General features: G+C 44.9%; 1 protein-coding gene across 3 annotated transcripts in view; it reads left to right on the forward strand.

Moving 5' to 3' along the window:
- The first annotated feature begins 4,830 nt into the window (after nt 1–4,830).
- LOC115328813 (zinc finger protein 708) overlaps nt 4,831–25,545 on the forward strand; it is a 34,238-nt gene continuing 13,523 nt past the window's right edge. For 2 of the 3 annotated variants that reach the window (XM_040206748.2, XM_029990217.2), the window contains exons 1-4: nt 4,831–5,430; nt 12,384–12,506; nt 16,032–16,151; nt 18,977–19,108. In XM_040206748.2, coding sequence (XP_040062682.1) covers nt 5,148–5,430; nt 12,384–12,506; nt 16,032–16,151; nt 18,977–19,108 — 658 coding nt within the window. In that variant the 5' untranslated portion in view covers nt 4,831–5,147. Of the gene's footprint in view, nt 5,431–12,383; nt 12,507–15,404; nt 15,511–16,031; nt 16,152–18,976; nt 19,109–25,545 lie in introns of those variants that run through there. The other variant, XM_042293209.1, reaches the window with a different exon arrangement.

The following is a 25,545-nucleotide window of genomic DNA, read 5'->3' on the forward strand; positions in this document are numbered from 1 at the left end:
AAAATTCGATAAATTTCGAACTTTCGAACTTATTTATTAAGAGAATTCGAAAAGTTTCGAATTCTGAAAAGTCAGAAGTTCGACGAACTTCGAACTTTTAGGGTAAAAGTTCGACGTTCGTCGAACTTCGAAAGACCGGCGGACGGTTTCATTTGATTTCAAGTAGTGGGGTACATTCGTAATTTTTTTTTTCTCGAACTTTTACACGCGGTGCTGCGTTCCTTACGAAAGACAATGTCGTTTATTTCAATGTTCTGGCATGCTTAGGTTTAAAGAAATAAATCTTTGAAGGGGCGAGGAAGGACGACGGGTTTTTGACGATTGTCGTTTGTGCCAGATTTGAAGCACGCTGCAGCCGGAGCTATTTATAGTAGATATGTTATACTTTTTTAAGAATGATCTATGTATGGCCTAGGTAAGTGCCGTCTTAAGATGTGATTATTGTTATTCAACGTGAGTTTCGAAGAAATGTCCAAACATGTATCTGCATGCAATTATGACCTAAACTTGATATTTATTTTCGTCTAAGTTGTTTGAGGTATCGCATTTAAATTAACACCACAGACAGTACATATCATTGCCATCTGCAGAATGCAAAATAATATATTTATTGTTTTTTCACGTTAAGGAATAAATTAACTCATGGGAGAAGATTTCTAATAGTGTTCAAGTTCAGCACGTCATTAAAAGAAAACTTTTTTTTTTTTTTCGCTTCACGTTCCTGGGACGTGTTTCTTTTAGCCTGTACAGATTTTGGTAAAAGACACTTGTTTCGAAGTTCTGAACCTCTGAATATGCAAGAATAGAACACTTCCGACGAATTCTTGATAGTTTTTTTTTTGTCCTGCTTTTTATTCCCGCATTTATTTATTTTTTTATTTTTTTTTTTTTTTTTTTTTTTTGTTACTATCGGCACAGGTGTTTAGGTCAAAAAGACAGATTTGAACTTCCGAACCACTAAGCATGTGACGAGCAGTGCCTTCTGACAACGAGTTTCTAACAATGACCATCTACGCAACCTTTTATGCAGTGAAGAGCGACAGTAGCTATACATATGCATAAATAATTTCAGATTAAAATAAGCTCGACCACGCCCTCTTTCCCCGTATTGTTTTCTTTAACAGTCCGAAATACCTGCAAGGGGGAGAAGGAAGCTGAAGCCCCCCCCCCCTCCCCCCCCCCCCCCCCCCCCTACCCTCTTTCTCCCCGTTTTTCCTCTTCCGACGCCACTTGTATGGTAGAACGCTCCTCGACCTCGAGTTGTGTCGGCTTTTGTGCTTTTTGCGAGGCGATTCCTCCGTCCCAGAAAATAAACCTCCAGGACAATTATAAACTTCACCGGATAGGATTACTACCAGCGTGCAAAGGGTGGCGAGCTAGTTTGCCATGTCGCTTCAAGGTTTTTCTGAGCCTCAACCTCCTGCTCGCCCCTGGCCGTTTCGAACTGGATGAGTCTCGTAAAACAGTGTGTTCGTGCAATCACTACTGCGTGATACAGGTTAAAGAACCCCCCCCCCCCCCCCCCCCCCCCGGGGCTGGCGGTGACAATTCTGCACTGGCAAATATTCTTCGCAGAATCTAGATATCACACCATGTATCACACCCTAACTTTTCTAAACTTAATTTTGTGAAAACCAGTGAGTCGTGAAAACGTTATTTGAAACTGAAACCGTGGAAAAACTTGAAAATCGGACTTCGAACTTTGAAAACTTGGATTAGAAAGAAATTCAAAATCTTCAAAAATTTTTTTTTTTTTTTTTTTTTTTTTTTTTTTTTTTAATTTAGCGTTCAAAGAGAATCGAAATCTTCGAACTTTTCGACCTTTATGCAAAAAGAAATTCGAAATCTTCGAATTGTTCGAACTTCATGTCTATAAAAATTCGAAGCGTTCGAAGTTTTCGAATTTTTTTACAAAGAATTTCGAAATCATCGAATTTATCGAACCTGAAGTAAAAAAATATTCGAAATATTCGAATTCGAAATTTTAGAAACCGTGAAAGCTTCGAAATTTTCGATTTCGAAACTCCGCTGTGGTCAAAAGTTGCGAATTTTTCGAAATCGAACCTCGGTCGGTACGAAAATATCGAAATTTTTTTAAATCGAACCTCAGTTCGCTTCGCAAATATCGAAACCTTTCGAAATCGAACCTAGGGTGGTTCGCGACATCCCTAGTCTCAATCCGCTTCTCCGACGTCTTGAATCCTGCTCCCGGATTTGTGGCTTTCCGCTGCCCGGCCGGGACACAGTCGTGGTTAGCGCCTACGCAGACGTCGTCAGTTTGTTTGTCCGCAACTCTGACAGTTTTGAGGCTGCTGGACAGCTGTTTTTGGAGTATGGCGCTCTCTCTGGGGCGTGTTTAAACACTACCAAGAGCCAGGCTTTCGAGTTTGGAGGTTCCCCTCCCGGTCTACCTGCGGATATCCAGGTTGTGAACGAGCTCCGAGTTCTCGGCGTGTTTTTTGACTCTCGTGGAGTGGTACCCCGCACGTGGGAGGTTGTGGCATCCGCCGTTGAATGTCAGGTTGCTGTTGCAGGGACCTTTGCGCTCTCCCTCCGCGACAGAGCTTACCTAGTAAGAGCTGTAGTTTGTGGGCAACTTTTCTATGTTGCTCACATTGCACTTCCCCCTTCTCGGTTCGCTAGCCGCATCACCTCATGTCTCTTCCGGTTTTACTGGAGCAGGGGCACTGAGCTAGTGACAAGGTCGGTGCTCCGCCTTCCCACGTCACTGGGCGGCAGGGGCATGCCCTGCGTCAACACCACTGTGGTCAACACGGTGTGCCACCTGCTTTCCCCCTTTCCCTCCGCACTGTTCTAGGGGTGTTAGATGACACGGATCACCCGGCACGGTCCCTGGCTCTTTATTTTCTAGGGTCCTCGCGCCGAGTGCTTGTTCCTCGTGCGTTGGGCAACCTTTACCCGAGCGCAGAAGCGACGCCGCCGTTTTACCAAGCGGTGGTGGCTTGCCAAGAAGAGTTGAGGCAGGCGTTGCCAGTCCTCGAAGTGCGCGAAGTGCCACCGGCTCGCGTCGTCGAGGAGCTCTGCGTGACCCAGATCACTCTTGAGCAGAGGGATCGGGCGAACGCCTTTCCGTGGACCTGGTTGGTTTCTCGCCGCCTTCCCGGACCTGTGAAGGATTTTGAGTGGCGTCGGGGCTGGGGTGTCCTTCCAACAAGACAACGACTTCACCGCTGGGGCATTGTTCCCGACCCTAAGTGTCCCAACTGTGGACAGGTAGAAACAAACGCACATGTTTTCTTTGATTGTCCCGTTGCACGCTCATTTTGGCGCCTGGTGCACCATGGCTTCCGGGGTATCATCTGGAACTTTGTGTCAGACGGTAGGTGCCCCCGCGGGGGCTTCGCCCTGCTCCTGTTGGCAGTCGGCCAACTGGTCCTCTGGCAGAATCGTTGTGCGGCGGTTGGCCAGCAACGACGATCTCGTGCAATGTGGCTCGTCCTCTCTCGACTGCGGGGTACCCTGCTCCGCCACCTAGACTCCGAGCTCTTTTGGTTGGGCGAGGAAGATTTCCTCAGGCGGTGGTCTTGCCGCTACGTCCGGCTGGTCGGTGGTCACATCATCTTGCTTTTTGCGCCTCTCGCACAGTTGTGAGAGGCGCGGGGTGGGGTGAAGGGGGGGGGGGGATTGGACGTTAGCCAGCCGAACGCTACGCCTGGCTTACACTGACATTTATTAGGTAAAGGAGAGAACCCTCCTTGTGTGTGCTGATGAGATGTAAAGAGCGGCCATGTTTGGTTCGCTAAGTTATGTTTTTTCGTTACCTCCGTCCCTGCATCTTTGTAGCGTACATGTTCCTATTGTATACCAGTGTGATTTACGTCTTGCAGTTTACCGTGTCAATAAATTTTTCTTTAACCCTGTGACCTCTTTCCATTACTGTTTCGGCTCCGAAATGGCTGATTGAAGCCGAATTAGGTGTTACGTGCAGTTCCTTGAGTGACCTCTGCAGGATAAATGGAGGCGTTGTGATCGCCATTTGGCGCTTCAGCCGGGCTCTTGGGAACGAATAGTTATGAAACGAAAATGTAGATAGCGCTTCGATCGACGCTTGGCTAGAGTGCCTCAATGTAGCCGGCAAGCAACATTGAGGCACTCTACGCTTGGCTAGAGTGCCTTCATACACACGCGCGCTTTTGCTTGAGTGGTGACATCTCAGCCATTTTTTCGCCCAATCGTTTTTTTATGCATTTTGAAGTGCGCACAATCCGGTGTCACTCAGCTCGAGCGCGTAGCTCTGGCTGATGCATAGACGCCATCTTACCGCCCAAGTCACGCACCGAGTGCGCGAGAGCGTCACGCGCTGGCTTCCGGACAACAATGGATGTCTTCACCCTGAGACAGACAGACATCTAGGCACCCTACGCTTGGCGGTTTAGAGTGAGTGAGGGGGTACCCCCCTCCGCGGGAGTTCCACGTCTGAGGCAATCTAATAACGTTGGCGCGGGCAGAACTAGGGCGTGCACCAGACGCATGAACGAACTGTTCAATACACGCGCCCTCACGAGCTCCCGTTGCCGAGCCGCTCCGGTCCCAACACCACGACCAACTCTTGTGCCCAACACTACCCAAGCATTCTAGTACACTGAACCGAAACTGAAACTATGTCAGCACCTGGTAATGGCGCTGACAGATCCGTGAGAACTATGTATAATCAAACACACTCAACGACGTGCCAACGCTTGCGGACATTGACACGTACAGTAATCTTTTCTTCTGGGTTAGACGAATAAGAAACAATCGAATGCTACCCTGAGCAAATATCGATTTAAAATCTTAACATCAAACGAAACCAGACAATCCAATCCAGAATGCCCGTGAGTGATCAGAAATGTGTTAGAACGTTGTTTCTTACGTAAATGCGAAGTATAACCAGTATAACGTCGCTGCCACAGAGCAAGAAGATCGAACGTGCCCCAGCAGTGGGCTTCAGAACCATGAACCGTCTTTCGCGCACACTTGGGTTAGATCGGCGCGTTGTAGCGTGTTCACTTGAAAGCTGACAACGAGCAGCTTGTGCACTGTGTGTTTCCCCGGGATTTTCGACAGTCGTACTACAGAGACCAGTACCCTTTCTAGCCTCTGTAGTCGTACTCCCCCGAGGGCATTGTAGCGCCTGCGGCACCGCAATGAGGAAGTGCTGCGTCTTTACGTGTGGTGCCTGCGAATCCGACGGTGTTTCGCTCTTCGACTTTCCCAGGAACCCTAGACTAAGGAGTAAATGGATTCGGATGGTCGACAGGGATCGCTCTGACATCTCCGATTCCACCGCGGTGTGCTCTAGACACTTCCCAGAACACCTGACAGGGAAGAAGGCCAATCCCAGACTGAAAACGGGCGCCTTTCCGACGCTTCAGCTCCAAGGAGCGCCGACCGCGAGTACCGGAAGAAAACGACTGCGCTGTCGTGCCGGTAAGGGCCTTTGGTGATCGCGGCTTGCCGGTTTAACCAGTCGGATTGCTGTACTTTGTTTCACCTGAAATCAGAGTGTTGCCGACGTTACAAGCTAGTAGGGCCAATGAAACAGTAACAAAAAGCGCGTCATGTTGTTTGCCAACTTTGCTGAAACAGTGACCGCAGTGAATGCCATGACCTGGCGTTTTTTAGGGTGTGTGTGCTTTTTTTTTTTTTTTATATATTCCAGTCTTTGACTACTCTCAGACTGGCATAAACGGAGGGGCATAAGCATAGAGTTATTATAATGTACGCTAAAGGTTCAACTGGCGCTAGTGTCTATGCGACTTCCGTGACGCAAATTGAAGCAACCAGTCTACTTTTCCAGTCTTTCTGTGTATTCCTATGGGAAAGCGCGCGTGCATTTTGTCTCTTCGCCGGAAAATAACACGGAACACTTTGGTTATTTGGGTGGTACCGAATAGTATGTACCTTGATTAACACTGTAAAAGTGTAATTGCTTTAGTTAGTGCATTTTTCTTCATCAGTGACCGATGTTTAACTTCACTACATTTCAGTCCCAAACGTGTGTTCCGCAGCAGGTGTGTAGAAACAAGTGACGATTCGAAGCAAAATTACAATCAAAAGGAATGTAGAGTGTGTTCAAGGCTCTCCAGCAATCCGGTGACGCTTATTGATAATATACCAGTCCTGTCACTATATAAAAATGACCCCGTCGTGCATGAGCGGATAAAAACATTCAAAACGTAGAGAATAAAGTCCGTGGGCTATAAAAGTTGTCTCTTCGTATTGTTTTCTCTGCCGGGCAGCTTTTATCGGGCACTTGTTCTCAAAGATTTCGAGCGTGCGAGTGATATTTTGAACGTAGAACAAGCAGCTTCGCTCAGAGCAGAAAGAATAAAAACGGTACTTACTTATTTAAAATAGGAATAGATTACGTGGCCTTCAATTAATTTTAATCGTATATGCTCGTGTAGTTACTGATCCGGTGTTACTGCGTAGTTCTTGCCGTCTTTTTTTAATTTCCAGATGTTCTTCGTTCGTTTGGCAGGTATATCCCCCACGCTCAAAAGCGTCGACGTCGTGTTCGCGCTAAAGTGTCCGGCAGTGCACGTAAATACACGAACGAAGCTTTTTTAGCACCGTTTTTAATGCGATGAATTTGAAATAAAAACACCGTAACTGACCAATTATTTCGTCGGCCTGACTGAGAAATGTTCCAAGCTACCTAGTACGTATGAATTCGGGATATTTGCTCTTATGATCGAGCGCAGAGAGAAAATGCACTCACTTTTTCCCGTAGAAATGCATTACCGCGTTGATCGACTAATTCTGTTTTTATAGTATGAAAGAAACTTTCAGCAACGCGGAAGTCAATTTTCGACTGGTTGCTGTCTGCTTCAATTTGCGTCAGCACACTAGCGCCACTTGAACCTCTAGCGTACATTATAATAACTCTATGGGCATAAGCGCAGCAAGGGGGGGTTCACACATGCTCCCATTATTCGCTAAAACGTCGATTCACTCAAATGTCGCTGTTCGCTAAAACATCATTTTGCTGATGTCATATGGATCCCAGTTTTGTTCGCCTTGCTGCCACACTTCTAGCGCACATAGTGCTGATAGTCTCGCAGTGGCAACAGTTTTATGCTGTCTTGCTCAGCACTGCCAGGACAGAAGCTACCTGATGTAAGGATTGTAACTTCACGCACCGAGGACCGGGGGGAGGGGGGTCCTTTTTTGACCTGCGACACTACCAAACCTATCGTGACTGACATGTTGTAAACTCGGCTAACATAACTATCACAACTAGTTTATCTAGAAGGCTGTCTGACTGCAGCAGCATATTGTGCAAAGTACCTTCATGATCTCTGCTGTGATTGAGAGTGGGCAAGCATGATATCCCTGCTCATTCAAGAAACTAATGAATACAAAATTATTATTGTAATGGCCCGAGAAATAGCCCACCTAAAATCGAGAGAAAATAAGGAGGGGGCTAGCTTTCGTTGTACAACCAAGAAAAGTTGAAAAAAAAACTATTTTTAGATACTGTTTTTCTGTCAAACTTCTTATTGTGGCGAGGGACAATGAAGCAAAGACGACGGCACTTCCCAGTCAGCAGTGTACGCTTATATCCCGCCATAGCTACCTAGACGCATTTACGCCGAGGTCATTATTGATCCGAACACTACTATTACTAGGAAAGGGCTATCTTTCGGTGTTTAAAAGAAAATAGCATATCAAGCTGAAAGTAGGGGGTGGGTTATCTTTTGGGGGTGGGGGATCTTTCAGGATATTGTAGTATGTGTTTTGGCCAGGGTTGTCTATTTTCTTATTTACAAAGTACCTAATTTTCCCTGTGGGCATTATCATACTTTTTTTAAAATATACTCTTAAGTGAGAAAAGAACAAGTCATAATCGTCAATTGTCACAATCTCTTTTGGAAGGTTGCTTCACTCAATTGCGGTTTTAACAAAGATTTGAATTGGCAAAACTGTCAGTTCTATAACTGGGTACTGCAACTTTTTTAAATGTAACCATATCGGGACGAGACGTAGGATGGCTCCAAACGATAGGCGGTTTTATCAATCCCTGTTTTCTGATGAAACACACAATGGGAGTATTTTAACAGGGTGTCAAACCGAAATGATTTTCGTTCCGGTTCAGGAAAAGCGGTTCAGCTCCGGAGTGAAAAAATAAAGGTTCGAACCGGTTCGTACTCATATGCTACAAAAACATTTGACGACAGCTTGTTTGCATGCATAGTTTATCTTTTATCCCAAAAGAAAAACTATGCATGTTTTATGCAAGTGTTACATATAAAAAGCAAAGGCTCACATTACCATGTGAAACGTACGAGCTAGTGCTGGGGCACCTCGGGACGTGGGAGAAAGCGCAGTTGAATGTCAGGCAGCTGACCAATTAAAGAAGCAGGATGTTGTCAAGCATATCCGGGGAAAGACGGCACCTTTGAGACGATAGAATGAACTTCAGTGCTGAAAAGGCTCGCTCCACGCTAACCTGGGCAGCAGTCACTCCCATGGCTACTTGCGCCAATGCTTAGAGTTCTGGATGGCGTTCCCGTCATTCCTTCCAGAACTGTAACACGTTTGCGTGCCTTGAAAGCCGCCTCTCCTTGTCTAGCATTTCCAGGAGCAATGCCATATCAAGTGGTTCACCTTAGTTAAACATATAAAATAACGCAAAAAAGACAAGAAGAAGTATACAGGACAAGAGCTATTAAGTGGGCTACTGGTACTGCGAATGTGCACGCCAGCCTCAACCTTTCTTTCCTTGAGGAGCACTTCCGGCATGTCTTCCGGATCTTCTGAAGCCGCCGCAGTTTTCAGAAGACAGGGTAGAAACTTGCTCTCATTGTAGAGCTGTGATCCGCCTCCAAGTCTTTGACAAATGCAACGTGGCCCGGTACTTTTGCTCGGGGGGGAGAAGGCGGTAGCGGGGATCCATGTATACTGCTCCACAGAAACATCCATGTCAAGAAGTTGTCGCTCCCTCTTTTTCATTGACTGGACGAAGGCCTTTGCTAACGGCGAGGATATCTTGGAAGAAGTGTCCATGGAATATGTCAGCCACGCTTTGTAGAAGAATCCTACAGTGATCTGTTTCTCCTGCAATGTCTTCGTCGCCACTTCTGCCGGGCGAAGTGATACTGCGAGCATTTCGACTTCCGCCCATGCGTCTTCAGTCGCCCCGGAGCTTTCTTCTTTTGAGAGCAACCCTCCTGCGAAGCCTCCTAGTTCAAGTAGTCTGGTGAGCATATGCAGCGTGGAGCGTGGACACCCACCGCGTTCGACAATCAAGCACTGGTTTCTTCAATCCTAGCTTTCTGATCAGGGACATAACACATTAAACACATAGTCTCTTAACAAGCGCACGGCTTTCCCTGGTTTGTGCGAAAATAAGATTAGTTTTCTTTACATTTTTGGTTTATTTTTTGGGGGTACTGTGTTTTTCGCCACACATTTTTTACGTGACCTGACTTCATGTATGAACCGAAAACCGCATGGAAGACATATCGGTTCTGCTCCGGAGTGAAAAATATTATTTTGTTCTAGTTCAACCGCAGTTCGTGCGAAAATGATGTTTTTTTTCCGGTTTTCGGTTCACGGTTCGGGTTCGGTTCAATACCCTGAATTTTAATTTTAGTATTTTTTTTTCTTCTACATTTGAGCGTTTCCCCATCTCACCTCAGTTTTGATTTCTGAAACATTAGCATAAGAATCATTGTTAAGTACAAAGCGTTCTGCCTAATTCTGAATTTTCTCGAGTTTGTTTATAGGCAAGTGTTGATACGGGTCCCACACAACGCAAGCGTAATCTAGGATCGTCCTTACTAAAGAAAAAGTTATGTGTTCCCTTATTGTTGCATCATGCAGAACTAAATTTTCGACACAAAAAATAATTTTTAGCTTTTTCTATTGTTTGTCCTCTATGAGTGCTCCATTTTAGGGTCTGTAAATAACACTCCAAAGTAAACACACTCGAATACCGTACTTAAAAATTTAAGGTACCGTTGTTTAGGTAGCTTTAGGAGACGTGTGGCCGACATCTCGAGAGAGATATATGATTACATTTATTCAGACTTAAGCTCATTTTCCACTGACTATACCAACTAGAGAAAATGCTTATGTCGCTTTGCAATGTGGCAAGGTCGTCTGACGAATTTATCTCCCTCTATAATATGTTGTCATCGGCGAATAGTTTAATATGAGACTGTACATTTTCGACAACATTTTTTATGTATATAAGAAAAAATAAAGGCCCAAAGACACTTCCTTGTGGCACTCCCCAAGTAACCAGAGTTAGTGTGGATGGGCTATTATTTAGAACAACAGGCTGTCCTCGACCTTCTAGATAATTTCGTATCCAGTTCAAAACGCTGTAATCTATGTTTAGCATTGTGAATTTGCGCAACTATAGCTGAGGTGGAACCACGTCGAAAGCTTTACGAAAATATAAGAACACGCAGTCAACATATTTCCTGCTATCTAGTGATCCGGATATCTGACAATAAAAATTCTACCAACTGTGTATTGCAAGAATATCCGCTATGAAATCTGTGCTGTGAATGGGAAAAAAAAAATGTCTTGAATCCAAGAAGTAGTGAAGGTTACCATAAATAATGTATTCAAACAGTTTGCGCGAGATCAACGTTAACGAAATTGGGCGATAATTTTCAACATTGGCTTTAGATCCGGGTGTAAAAACAGGCATGACGTCTGCTATCTTCCAATCCCTTGAAACCACCCCCGTCTTCGAAGACTCAACGAAAAGATACCGTGCTACATATACGCACATTTAAGAAAGGTAACGAGAGAAATACTACCAGGTCCAACGGCCTTCGTAGTGTAAATTGCGCCCAGCAGCTTACAATACAGTTCATATAAATTTTCATTTTGGGCATTACGCCTGCCCTGTAAAGTAAGCCACAGGAGCTGCTCTGTGCGTAAAGTCTTTAAAAAATACTGTGTTAAAACACTCAACCTTAGCATTATCAGTCACCACAGCACCACCATCAACCAACAATGCTGGAATAGAGGTGTCTTCCTTTCTGCTTGCATTTACAAGCTTCCAAGATACTTTACGATTTTCTTTTCTAATTTTTAATAAACGTGTCAAACAACGCTTCCTTGTTTACCGTAATATCCCGAGTCATCGCCCATCCCCGAGCCATCGCCCACCCCATTTTTTGGGCCAATATCGATTTCCGAAAAAACACCGAGTCATCGCCCACCCCTTCAAATACCCCAGCGCGGACTTTGCGATCCCGAACACTCATCCTACCCGAATGACGCGGCCGCGGACCTTACAGTTGGAGGACGTCCGTGACAAAGTAAAACGAAGGAGGGAAAGACACTTCTTTTTGTTTACGCATTTCCTCCGTGAGCGACCCCAAAGTGGTCGTGTATCCGTGCGAAAAGAAAACGATGGAGATAACAAAATAAGAGTTTGTTAATGTAACCGCGGAGTGTTAGGTCAAAGTCTGTCTCCGCCGAAGTAAGGTCACCGCGAACCCGCTTCTTCTTCCCGCCCGTCGCGACCGCGGTTGTGCAATATTTTAGGCAAAGCCAACGCGTAAATAAAGCTTTGCTGGAACGCCCTACACAGACGTTTGCAGAGCGTCCCAACCGTGCATTGATAGCCCGCCGTGCACGGACGCACGTATGTACGCACCAAACAAGAAAGTTGCGCAAGAGCTTGCAATTGACAAGGCGCCCGACTGGGACCGACGCCAAAGTATTTGCCAACGCGACCGCCGGCTTTCCCAGCATTGCTCTTGGTCGCTTCTTTGGTCCGCTCGCTCGCTCGCTCGCTCGTTGCGCCTGGTCGGTTTTTCTATTTTCTTGTAGACTTTTCTTTCTTTTTTTTACTAACTAGGAGAACATAGTGGTGACATTAATTTACGGAACAGACGTTCGCGCTCTATGCAGATCGGCGGTGTTTCTAGCGCGTATGCAAGCAACGAACTTCGCTATAGTAAAATATTCTTTCGTGAGCATTTTTTTCTATAAAACAATGAAACTAAATCGAGTTTTGAGTTTGATGTATCTCTTGTGCATTAGCGCTAGATACGCAGAAAAAAATAGGCGATTTTTTCCACTTTTTTTTTCAAGTGTTTGTGCTCACCCGAGACATGGCCCACCCCCCTTTTTTAATGAATTTCAGGCGGTAGGGGGGTGGGCGATGACTCGGGATATTACGGTAGTTTTATTTGTATTTTAAGAAGCTTATTAACCTCTTTGTACCTCTGCTCATCGAGCACTGACCAACTTTTGCAAAGTTGTAAGTTTATAAATATCTGCGTTAAACCGAGGTTTATTTTTTTATGATGCTTTATTTGTTTTGAGCTAGAGGTATGGCTCCTTGCCTTTTGCGATAATGGAGCAAAGAGCTCTCCTCTGAGTTTGCTTTGTATTCTCTCTTACAGGGCCTCTCAACACTCCTGATAGTTCAGTCCGTGTGGTCTTTTCTTCTGAAGATGCTGATGGTCTGTCATCTTTGAATGAGCACCTGAATCTAGACCAAGCAACCATCACTGTGGTCAAGGAAGGCAAGCTCTTCTTCCAGCACAACTCTTGCTGCTCTATAGAGTGTCCAACCAGGGGTGGTGAGAAAGCTGAACACTGAAGCATAATGGAGCATAAAAAGTTCCTGAGCTATCAGAAATTACGTCAACCTTCATGTCTCACGTGCCATTGGGCAAAGAAGTTCCTCAATGTTACGAGCACAGGTTACTTTTTGCCGATCGTGGCTATCAGAGCTGAAATATAATGATATGGCTTCATCTTCAGACCTACTCCTGCCATTTGAGCCCTAAAAATCGATGAAGGGTTTGCGGTAAGTGCCACGCTTGCGAGCTTGCACCAGGTTCATTCGTGGCTGTCAGCAACGACGACGCGCCGTCTATTTTATGCTTGACTTAAGAATTGCTGCTACGGAGGAAAAAATACAAACACAGAAACCAAAATGTAGTCGTCAAACTATCTATGAGGGGGTGCAGTTAAGCTGGAAGCTCCACGGTAATTTGAAACGAACCTCAGTGTCCATCGATCACGGGTGATCGACACCCCATGGGAGCAGTCAGGGAAGAGTGAAGGAAAATGGTACAGGATTTAAAGACATACTTTGTAAACATGCATCATTGTCAAATATTCAGGGTGTCTAGCAAACGGGAAAACTGGGAATCGTCAGGGAAAATTTAATTACCGGGAAAAATCAGGGAATTATCAGGGATATTTTCAACAAGTCAGGGAAAATGAGCTGGAAACGCCATTGAGTGCCCTGAGCAAAGACTTGAGGACTTGGGTGCAGAAAAATAGGTAATTAATTCTGCTTAGAGTGGAGCGCGGGCTCTGCTCACCCGATGTAGAATGTGCTAGCCGATGCAAAGGGAACCGCCGACAAATTTAGTCCAAGCCATGCATTGGATTGGATTGGATTGAATTGAGGGCGCGACACTAGGCTAGATCCAGTCAAAGCCACTAGATTTAGTAACAAATGGAAAAGCCGCAGACCGCAATCCAATCCGAGCCGAAAGTATCCGAAAGTGTGCATCTGGCGGCCGTGCATTCGGTTATTGACGTGTGCGGTTAAGCGTCGTGTTTTCATTGTGTTTTTAAAAGTGGCCTCTTCGCTGACGATGTCGGCGGCAAGAAAGTGCTTGTTTAATCCGGACTCAACAAACCCGAATATTTTGGAATATGCAAGTTGGATTAAGCCCATGCAGAATGATTCTCACAGTGCTCAATGCTCAATGCCTTGTGTTGTAATGGTCTTATATATCTAACCGCCTCTACAGTGGTCAGGGAATTTCATCTGAAATTGTCAGGGAAAACCTGGAAATGTTGGGGAATTTTAAAATGATAATTCACTAGACACCCTGGATATTATATTTTCAAGGCCTAAGGGTCATTACATAAATGGGGTACATAAAAGGGATACTGAACTGAAATTTGGATATCGCAAGATAAGGCCACAGAAGCGTTGAACGGGATACTACTAACTCCAAAACATCACTTGTACATTGACATCTCAAAGAGATGGCTGTATTTTTGGAAATGAAGGGCGCGATCAAGTGAGGACTATGACGTCACAGTCCTCTTGGAACAGTTGACAATCAGTGGAAGTGGCCTCGCTTCTCTCCTCCTCTCGTCGGTTTACCAGCTCGAGGGGACAAAGCAAAGAGGAGAGGGAATGAGAATCGCGACGTCACATGTCTCGTCGGAGTGCACTTCTTTTCCAAAAATACGGCCATCCGTTAGAGATACTGCTGTATGAGCAATGTTTTTGGGTTTTGCAGCATCCCGACTATCACTCCAGTCTTGTTTTGTGAGCTCTCAATTTCAGTTCAGTATCCCATGTGTTTTTAATTAGTCCAGAATTAAATGCATAAGGAACTGGCAGTGTGTTTTTCTTACACAGTGGCCCAAGTTTCTGACCATGGTGGCTATTAGAAAAGATATGAAATGGTAAACTAGCTAATTAACTAAAACATTTCAATTACCTTTGTAAATTTTCGATTTTGGGGCAATAATGTATTTGGAAAATTGGAGCTTGAACTTTAACACAGTCCAGTCATTTCATGAAATGTTGCTTAAAATATCTTGCCGCTGTATTTCAAACTAGTGATCGAGTTGTCATGTGCAGAACTGCATTTTATGAGGAATACTTTGGGTGCTGGCGTCCAGTCTCGGCTTTTCTTGCATGTACTGCTGTGTCTTTTCAAAGCGTTCCCACCTCCACCGCTCCCATTCTTTTTTTGTCGCAAAACATGTGCACACACTACGAAGGCAATGCACAGAGCGAGGTGAGGGGCACAAGAGCATTGTTTGGGGTGACTTTGGAATGTATTGATGTACGGCACATGTGAGGACGTCCAGTTCAAGGACAGTGGAGGCATTTGGCAGCTGGCCAACCACGTGACACTTGACACGGGTGCTTTCGAAATCTGACTTTGCTTCCAAACAAATGCAATATAGCTTTAAGAAAAAATGAAAGCCGTTTACAATTCCCTGTAACGCCAAATCAGAGTGCAGGCATCCATTTTCTATATACTTCAGACCCCAAAAATTTCAATTACTATAGTTAATTAGTTTTTAGTTAATTAGCTACCTAATGAACTGATTTCATCTTCTAGTGGCCGCCGTGGACACCAGCTGGGTCTTGGGGCTAGAAAAACCATAATGCAAGTTTCCATTAAAAAATAATTCTGGACAGACTAAAGAAAAGACACCTTCTATGTCTGCTTGCATTAGCTCCTCTTTGTTACACAGAATGGTGTTTCAGTCTCAAGGAATTGCTTCTACTGTATTAATTTTACAGTCAAGAGTTGCTCATAGGCACATGGCTACATAGCTTCTATGCATTAAAGGGACGACTCTGACTCCAGTGATGTTGTGCAATTTTAGAATGTTCTCGGAGCATGTATATTTCATTATTGCCCTTAAGTGTGGACGTGGAAACCATTTTAGCAGACGTCTAATTAGCTATGCACCAGCTGCCGTATGTCAAGCTTCCCTCTGGTAACCAGGTGGTTACTCAACGTCTGTTTTTGGGTAAGTGGTGCAAGCTACCGCCCATTATGATTGGTACTGCATTTAGCACCATTCCATCCATCCGCATTAGTACCCACAGATTGTGACAGCTGGGGTATCTTTTGACAATCTATCATTCATGATCACTTGTTAATGGCCACTGCTTACCTATTAGTGTGTACCACAGCACATCCTCGTTACTATAGTCGGTGACAGGCTAAAAACGAAGTGGAAGCTCCTCCTCCCTCTTTCCACTTCAGTAGAGTGAATGCTAGAGAGGAGGCGACCTCCTTTCCACCGTTTGCTCAGCTGAACTGGAAAGGGATGGGAGGAGCTTCGACTTCGTTTTTGACCTGTTATCAGCTATACATCATATGGATCTTTCCCTGTCTTTTTATGCATATTTTGTGTTCTGCCAATGGTAGTTATGTACTAGGTGCACTCCATCAGCTTGGTCATAGTGGTCATTACCATTTTGTCTGTCGAATATGTCTCTTTGGGCCAGACTCAAAGCAACATTCCTGTGCTGTCTTTCCCAACAGAACCCGAGGAGGTACTAAATACTCCAATGGGTGAAAGTCTGCATTGGGAGGACTATGATGGAGTGTCCACCACTCCAACGCACTTGGAAGATGTGAACAAGACTTGTCCAGTGAAACAAGGTGTGCTCTCCTGATTGTCGTTATGAGGCTTCAGGAATGTTTCTTGTTATGACGAAGTGTAAGCAAAAGTCATGTTCTTGTTTCGAGGAATCTAGCTGCAAAGAATTACCGCATCTTGTGAAATATAAATAAACAATTTTAGACTTAAAAAACATTGCAGGGTTGACTTTGTAAAAAGGGAGACCTCCGATTTGCATACCATAGAGTTCCGAAAGAACGCCCGCCCATAATGAAGAGATAAATGGTGAAAAACATGGGGGTGAGCTATCTTTGAGTATGCCACAGCAAAGCTTTTTCACAAATTAATGATGAACACCCTGGCACCGGGTACGAACCACGTGACGTGGAAACTGATATTGCATATTGCGGACGCCGCAAATTCGCGTTTCACGATGCAATAAACACGCGGAAATTTGCTACAAACTCCTGTGTCCTGGGAAAGGACATTGCAGGTTGCAGACACAGCAGATTTGCGTTTCACGGTGTGAAGGATTCACAGAAACCCGTTGAAACTCACTTCACAAGAACAAATGCTGCAAATCGCGGACGCAGCAGTTCCAAGTTTCATGCTGCAATGAACATGCGGGAGCCTGCTATAACTTGCCTGTCACGGGAACCGATATCGCTCGCGCAGATCGTGGGCGAAAACACAGTAATCCACTAAAACTTGTAGGTTACGGAAACCAACACCGCAGGTCGCGAACACAGCATAATCGTATTCTAAGATTTAAAATAGAAGTAAATAATATTTGGACAAAAAGATATCCTCAATTTGTAACAGATAATCAGTATTAAAAGACATTTCTGCGGCGGCTTTTGGCAGTGGCAGCCTTGCGATTGACAATACTACCGCAATATTCCGAGACTTAGCCCACCAAAAATCAAGAGCGAACTGTGCGAAAATTGGGAGTGGGCTAACTCTCAGTGTGCAGTAAAAAATGTTGAAAAAATACTATCTTTAGGCTATGTGTCCCTGCCAATCTTCTTATCGTGGTAAAGGTTAATAAAGCAAAGGTGACCACATCCCAGTCAGCAGTGCTCGCGTATATCCCACCGTAGCTAACTAGCCCCATTTATGCCAGGACCATCATTGATCCAAACACTACAATACTAAAAGTGGGCCGTTTTTCTGTGTTGAAGAAAAAAGGGCATATCAAGCCAAAAACAGCATTGGGTTGCCTTTCGGGGGTGGGGCATCTCTTGGGATATCACTAGGTAATTGTCCCACCATAAATCGTGCAAACAAGTGTTGCTTCAACGAATGTTAGTACTTTCAAATAGCCAAACTCCTGCACACAGTTGTTAAGAAACTTCTCTTCCCCTTTCATGAAACCTACATGTCAGTGATGGAAGTGCTGCGCCATTTGCACCAAATTGCGCCATGAACGAAAGTTTGCCACATTTTGCGCCAAAATGCCATTTTTGGTAAGAATTACACCACACCTGTGCCCAGATTGGCTTAGATTGAAAATTTTTTTATTGTTTTATTATTGGTCGAGTCTAATATTTGGACACGTAGAAAAAAAGAAATTGTAGAAATATGAATTTCACGGCAAACACACATGTTAAAAAAGCGCAAATCACGGGACATTCGCTGCACTTGATTAGTTTAGCCTATGAAAGAACTCGTACAAGGAGGGGACGAATGCCATAATGTCACGCTTTGATGCTGCGAATCATCGGGCCAGAGCCATTGGTGATGGACATCAACCGCTCTGGCCGGTTGATGCGCTGGTTGGTTGATCGCTGACATTGTCTGAATTTCCGTACGATGTCGTTGATGTAAGCAACTAAGGATCCTCAGAAAACTTTACAGAAGAGTAGGATTGTCGATTGCGGCTACTGTGACAAAACCGAGCCAGGGTCTTGTACTCCTGATAAGATCACTCGCCTTCGTTCCGTGGCTGCAGAAGACCGTACCACTTGAGCCGCTCGTGTCTTGAGCCGCTCGCCTCAACCTTCACCTCTCAGGAGCGTGCGCGCGTTGAGCTTCACCGTTTTGCACCCGAGTGCTAGCAGCAACGACTGCTACATAAACTGCTACAAAATGTCAAATGCCGCTTCCATCACTGACAGGTTCACATTGTCCACTGTTCTAAAATTTCAACTCTATCTAAGAAGCACAAACAGCATGATCCAAACTGGAAGTGTGTTGACATACTGTACAAACCTTGTCGAGGTGAACGGGAAGCTCTCTTTCAACAGTAGCCCAAGATTAAGAAAAGAAGCTAAATTGGCCTCTCTTTAGGATTGCTTTTTAGGATCACTTCCAGCAGGCAGCTTTGAGATAGCACATACCGATATTTGTGTTTACGGGCTGGGATCCATAAAGGTAAGTACACAGCACTGGTTACAGACAGCTAATGCTGCTAGCACTGCAGTAAACTTTTAACTCCACTCTTTTTGTGCACTCTGTGATATGAACTCGTGTGGCGTCCTTTCCCACGAGTCACCTCTTTGTGGAGGTCCCTTGCCGTGAAGTACCAGCGACTGTGAACCTAACAGCGAAAGAAAATGTTGGCAGGCAATGTCTAAATGAGAGTTCCCCGGACATTAATTGTGCGACACCACATTTAATTTGCTTTTGTCTTAACGAAGAACACAGTCAGTCATGTCATGCCCTTTCAGTTCCACTGAGCCAGATTACAACCATTGGCTTGTGTTGTTCCCCTGATTGTAGTAGAATGCGCCTACATATATAGGGTTTCTCTGCTATTGCAAGCAATAAGATAGAGGATGCTCGGTGAGGATTAAATGATTTCTCATTTCCATCAATGTTTTTGTGAAAGGTAATAGACAGGTGTCTTGTGCTTGTTTCTAAACAGAACCGGAGGAGTTTGCTGCCACCCTTGGGATGGAAGGTGAGGGCAAGACCTTTGAGGCCTTTGACTCCATGCCATTATTGCCAGTGCTGCTGGAAGGACAGCGGAGGGACGGTTCCCTTTGTGTGATTGAAGGCAAGCTCTTCTGCCCTATTTATTCTTGTAGGCACCATTGATATCATCAAATGAGAAGCAAAGATTGATTGTTTGTCTTCCCTTTGGTGAGTTGACATATCAACATGGTAAAGAGTTTTCTCATTGCCCTAACTCCCTAAGATGGAACGGCGTGAAATTCTTTGAGTGCAATATAATATTTAGGTTTGGACAACAGACTTACTATGTTTGACCCTCTGTACCCTGAGCTTGACTACAGTATTTGAGAATCGTCATTCAGATATGATGCTGTATGGCAGGGGTCTCTAAACTCTCTGGCTAAGGGGCCAGGTCGGATATCTGTTGCTGTCTCGAGGGCTGGATAATAAAGAAGTAAATATAAATTGGAAATAAACTTAACCCATTCGCTGCCGTTTGCGTCGCACGCTGCCGGGCCGTCTATACCATACATTTTTCCCTTAAAACAGGGCCACACTAGGCGTGACTGTTTTGCTTGTATAATAAGCTTTTACGGTAAAACTCAGTGCAGAAAACAAGGAAACATGTTTATTTGCATGCTTAAGTGGTTTGTTCAAGTCTTTAAATCAATAGACCCTCACAGATTCTTCCTCGTATGAAATATCTCGAAGCACTGCATCCTCGGTCGCTTAGGCGTCGCACAACTATTGCACTCTTGTCGTGATTCGGACTCCGAAATGCTGTCTGAATCGCTCCCGTCGTCGACAGAAGGCTCCGAAAACTCACTATCCTTACCAGACGTCCCATTATCATCGCTGTCGAAAAGGATATATATGATTTCATCGTCAGAAAGGCCACACCGCACACTGGACGCTGCCATCTTCTCCAAGCAGACAGTGATCAAGTGGGAAAGACGACACACAAAAGAACAAGCTCATACAAACACAGCGGACAGAAAAACCCTCGCCACCTGTTGGTAATGTATCTAACTGCACTACCCCAAATCTACATAGCACGTCATCTATGAATGGCTCTTTAAAACAGAAATTCATGCAGACCAGCGAATCGCGGGCAAACCGACGGCACACCCGGCGGTTTGCCGGCTTTGGTAGCGAATGGGATAAATAATCATAGATCAGCATCTAAATACAAAACTGAAAGTTATGGTAAAAAAAGAGAATGTATGGGGGATAAAGATATACTTTATTTCGAAATTAAATATTTAGCTAGAGGCAACATTACACAATAATGGGGACCCAGAAAACTCACAAAGCATAAATCAAAGCACATAGCAACTTTGGCATGTTCACGCGCTAGCGCAATATACATGCAAACAGGGGTGAAAGTGCTGCGCCATTGTGCGCCATTCCACTTTCGCTGCGCCATCCTGCTCCCAAGTGCAAATGTTGCACCAAAACTAAGTGAAAAAGTTTTTTTTTTTTTTCTTAAATTTAAAATTGATTATAAAAATAGTAAATTTTTGTTTGATGAAAACAGGCACCAAGTGCCAATTTTTATCTAACGAGAATGATCATGATTTGCTCCGGACCAGGTACAGTGTAGACCGCATATAACGTATGTCGCGGGAGTCACGAAAATCCGCACTATAAGCGGTACCGCGTTATAACCAAAACATCAATTTTTCAGGCCAAAATACATGCCATGGGACAACCTACCTTTGTAAAAGAATTTATTTTATGTTAGATGAAAAATAAAGCTTAGTTTGAGGAAAGTCTTTATTTCACCAGACTAGTACATATCTCTCTCAAGTGTGTCACACATTTTGAAAGAGATAAGCGGCTTTTGCCTGGCGCAGCCTTTTAAAGGCGTCGCGGGTTGCGGACGGACGTTGCGAGCGTTCAGGATTGCTAACCCTAATCACTTTTCTCCGGAGATAAAAACGCGTGGTAATTCGCATCCTTCATACGGTACGCGCCAGTAATACCTTGAACTTGAGCACAGGCATGAAATGCTCCAAATAAGAAATCCGGACGATGTTCGAAAACACAAATGCTTAGAAAGCACCACTTTAGCCGAAGTAAACAAACACGATGACACGGGCGTTTCTGCCGTCTTGAGGGCGCCGCCACATCGCCGCACGAGTAGGTGGATCTTCCCTTCTAGTACGTGCTGGGTTATCATAGCGACACACAACGAAAATTCACTGTCAAGGATAGCGTTTTTACGCGGAACGATGAGATGAACGCCACAACCGACGCCATGTTTGCGGACAGAAGCCGCCGGCCCGCGATTGGCATGCAACGCGCGCGAACACTTCTCGACCTGCGATTGGTCTGTCGTTTCGGTTGTTTGTTTCCAACGCAGCGGAGGGACGCACACACATGAACAACACGTGCGTGCGTTCTTCCGTCGCTATGGCAAATGAAGCCTCTCTCTTCGCTTCCTCGAGCAACCTCCTTGCCCCGCGAGTGCCGTTTGCGGCTCGCGCCGTTATCTAGTGTCGCACAGGGAAGCGTGCTTGCTGCTCCGGTCGTCGGCGCGGTCGGCGGGTTGTGCCAGAAACCGCACTATAACCGGTATTGCCCTTCGCGCGCCTGCATTTTAAGCGGTATGTAATTACATGGAGTTCTATGGGAGGCGAACCGGTGGTTTAAATAAACCGCGTTATACCCGGTCCTGCACTATAAGCGGTTACGTTGTAAGTGGTCTATACTGTAAATAAAAAGTGTTCCATTTCGTTACCCAAACATTACCCCATATTTTTTACCATTTATCTTTTCATTTTGAGTGGGCGTTTCTTTTTTTTTTTAAGACTCTACGGTATATAAAACATGTCTAGAAGCCTCCTGGCATGTGTTCACCTTTCATCTAATCTTTAGGGAAAGCAATAACTACTCTACAAAATTAAACAAACTTTTGGCATAATTTTTTTTTATTGTTTGCGTCTTTAAGGTGTTTGCTTTTGCTGAGACCGCTTCCGTATTCCTCATCCCTGTCCTAAACATAACAACAAAGCAATAAATGGTTGCCTCATCTGTAACATTGTATGTTTTGCCTGCCACCTAAACAAGCTTTTTTTTTTAGTCTACTCAGTCATGCTTGTTCTAGTAAGGGTTTAAAGGGACACTGACAGGCTATTTATGCTCGCCGAGGTTTTTAGTTGTACGTGACACATGAGAGCCCAGCTTCCCAGAACAGAATTTGCTGCTCAAAATTCAGATTTCGTTTCGCCCGAAAACCGCTAATCGAGAACTGGCCGGTTTGAGTCGTGCTCACTCTCTTTTCTGTTTTCACGAGCCGTTTTCTAAGGTTTAGACACAACCACCAAATTTAATCAAAGTCGTAGGTCGTTGAAGGCACTCACACAATATTAAAAATAGAAAAAAATATGAAACCCATTTTTTATGGCTTCTAAAAAGCTGCGAATAGGTTTATTGAAAAGGAAGGATGTGACAGGCATGTAGCGCCCTCTCCCATGCACCCGTCGATGGCCGCCAGGCTCGGCGGGCAACATTGGTCACCACGCCAAATAAACGGACCGGGGTGGTGTACGCTCCGCGGTGTTCCAACTCTCCCGGCGGCGTGGGCCGAACCGTGCACATTGGTGTCCTCCAGTGCCACGGTTCCTCGTCGCCAGAGAGAGTGTGAACACTGCGGACGAAGGGGGACCAGAAGCATTCTGTGTATTCACTGCGTAATTCTCAACATGGCGTCGTTTCGCGTATCGTGGGGCTCGCGGGGACGGCGATGGCAGCAGACGACGGGCGTGGAACCTCTACTTCAGAACTGTCGTTCGCGGTACTGGCGAATTTTGTCTTCCTTTAAAAGAGAAATTTTGAACCGATCAAAAAAATTGGTATTCATCCCGTATGACATGCCCGACCACCAAGCCGATTTGCACGAAGATGTCGCCGAGCTGTTGCCGCCTTCTAGTGGTTGAAGACATTGCTTGCGCAAACGTCAAGCATGAAGTGTGTACTTCGGATTGAATATGCACGTGTACGATTTCTTTACTGCCGTAAAGTCCCATAAGGACGCCCACCCAAAGTGAAGAGATAGAAAAACATGGGGTGGGCTGTCTTTAAAGATGCAACACCAAAACTTTATAAAAAAAAGGCGAAAAGACACTGGGCTATATGCTACAAACCACATAAAGCGGGAACTGATACCGTGGACTGCGAACATGGCAGATTTGTGTTTTATGATGCGATAAATACGGAGGAACTTGATATGACATCCTGTGTCATGGTAAAAGGAATTGCGGACGCAGCAGATTCACTTTACCGTGTTTGCACGATTCTAACGCGCTGGCAGATTTAGCTTTCAGATATTGGAAAAGTAAATTGTGGCTGATTTTACCGTGCAGGTAAAATAATGAAGATTGAACACGTAGCTCATAGAACAGATATTATTAAACGAGTGCCAAAACAAAAATAAATGCCATGCACTAGTTGCCGTTTTCACAGTCCGATGACGGTTCTTTGCTGTCTACAGAGGTGATTTCTGCTTTCATCTAAAGCGTTCTTTCGCATGTGCATACAAGTGCGCATTCGTCGGCTTGGGGGGGTCGTCTTCCAAACAACACTGCGAGCTCGTCGGGTCGCTTGGACTGCGAGGCCGTGTAGTGCTGCTCCTTTGTTATCTTTTTTTAGTTTTTTTTTTTAAATAAAGTCTTCTAGTGAATTTTGTTTTCCCATCTTAAAAACGGTGCGCACAAGTCTGTAGACGCGAAAGAATGCACACAATACGAATACCAAAATGACGAATATAAAGAGAGGGTCACGATGGCATTGAGGCTAGCCACCTTATACCAAGTACCGTTTATACAGTTTTTAATTAGTTTTGGTTTTTGGTTTTGATTGTATTGCACATGTGGTTTGGGGCACCGGTTTTGGCGAAAAGAAGTGCGCGTTAGAATCACGCAAACACAGTACACGGTGCAAAAGTCACGCAGGAACCTGCCGCGAACTCGTATGTTACGGGAACCAATGATGCCAGTCGTGGATGCAGCAGATTTGCATTTCATGGGGCAACAGACGTACGGGACAACCCGTATGTCACAGGAATTGATATTGCGTGCACCGATCGCAGGCAGAAAACGAGGGAACCCACTACGAACGCGCATGCCACGGGAACAAATAACGCTGATTGCGGACGCAGCAGTCTCGCATTTCACAATGCAATAAACACGCAGGTTTCAACTTGCACATTACATGGACCAATATCGCGTGCCTAGATCACGGACAAAAACGCGTGAACCCGCTAGAAACTTCCTTGTCAGACGTACCTGTACCGCAGATCGCACGGTTGATATGATTCCTGTTGGACATTGCGTGATGTCTGAAGGGAATAGGGGGTGGGTGATATTTTGGAATTTTTATGTTTTAGATATTCAGTAAAAAAAACGGGATGGGCGTTCTCAAGGGCGAGAGCGCTCTTAGGGGGTTTTACGGTAGGTGCGAATGTGGTTAACGCTTGTTGCTGCCCGACTTTGGACCCGGGAGTGCTTTTGATGGAGGAAAATCGGCAGCAAACTTTCCAACCTACAGCTGACCGGCTGCATTATTACTAACGAAAACGTTTCTCCAGTAGCTCGGTGGAAAGATGTCCGCTTTTCACATGCTGCGGAACCAGTTTCAATCCCCGATGTGGGCGGTACTGTTTTTTTTGTTTGTTTTTTTTCAAACATTTTGCGATATATACATTTCTTTTTTCTACAATTATCACTGAAAAAAACAAAATGTAGGGGGCAAAACGTCGCTGAACTAAATGGTATGAGATTTCCTTTTAGACACCTGCGAACTCAATGTATTCACTTTTCACAAAATGCAAGGAGCATATAAATCAGGTAGCGTCCGCTTTCCGAGGTGCCCGTAAATGTTCTACAGGAATTGCAGTCAGCCATTGGTGTTGAACTTGTTGATCTATCGGAAACTTCTGCAGACTCTGCCGCACAATGCCACTTTTTTCGGACGCAGGAGCTCTTCACGCAACATCTTGGGGGTATTCTTTTTGGAGCCGATCACGGAAATTCACCACGGGCACTGACTACTCATCACGGAAATTCACCACGGGCACTGACTACTCATCTCCAGCTTTTCAATGTAGAAAACAACTTATCTTGAACTGCAGAACAGCGAGCGGAACAAACATTACAGCAAAAAAATCATACAACAAACGGTTCCCCGCCATATATGTCATCTGCTGCGCGCAAAAAAAAAAAAAAAAAAACAGAGGGGAAAAAAAGCGCATGGTCGGGTGTAGCTACGTGACTTTCACCACTCACTTTTTCCTCTCCACTTCTCCGAGCTCCGTCCGCAGGTTTCGGTTTCGAGCAGTTGCATTTTTTGGCTTTATTAAAAATATATGTGACTCTGTTGCAAAATATTAATTGGGTAGTCTTCCGACACCATAATAAATCGCGTGGCAAGAAATTAAAAAATCTTTTGGGGGGGGTGTCAGTGTCCCTTTAAGCGCATATGTATGAGCAAGGATGATATCATGAAGTTTTCAATATTTTGCATTTGTACTTTTATCAG

The sequence above is a fragment of the Ixodes scapularis genome, unplaced genomic scaffold (genome assembly GCF_016920785.2).
Source record: "Ixodes scapularis isolate PalLabHiFi unplaced genomic scaffold, ASM1692078v2 PGA_scaffold4__175_contigs__length_147842914, whole genome shotgun sequence".
NCBI lineage: Eukaryota > Metazoa > Arthropoda > Arachnida > Ixodida > Ixodidae > Ixodes > Ixodes scapularis.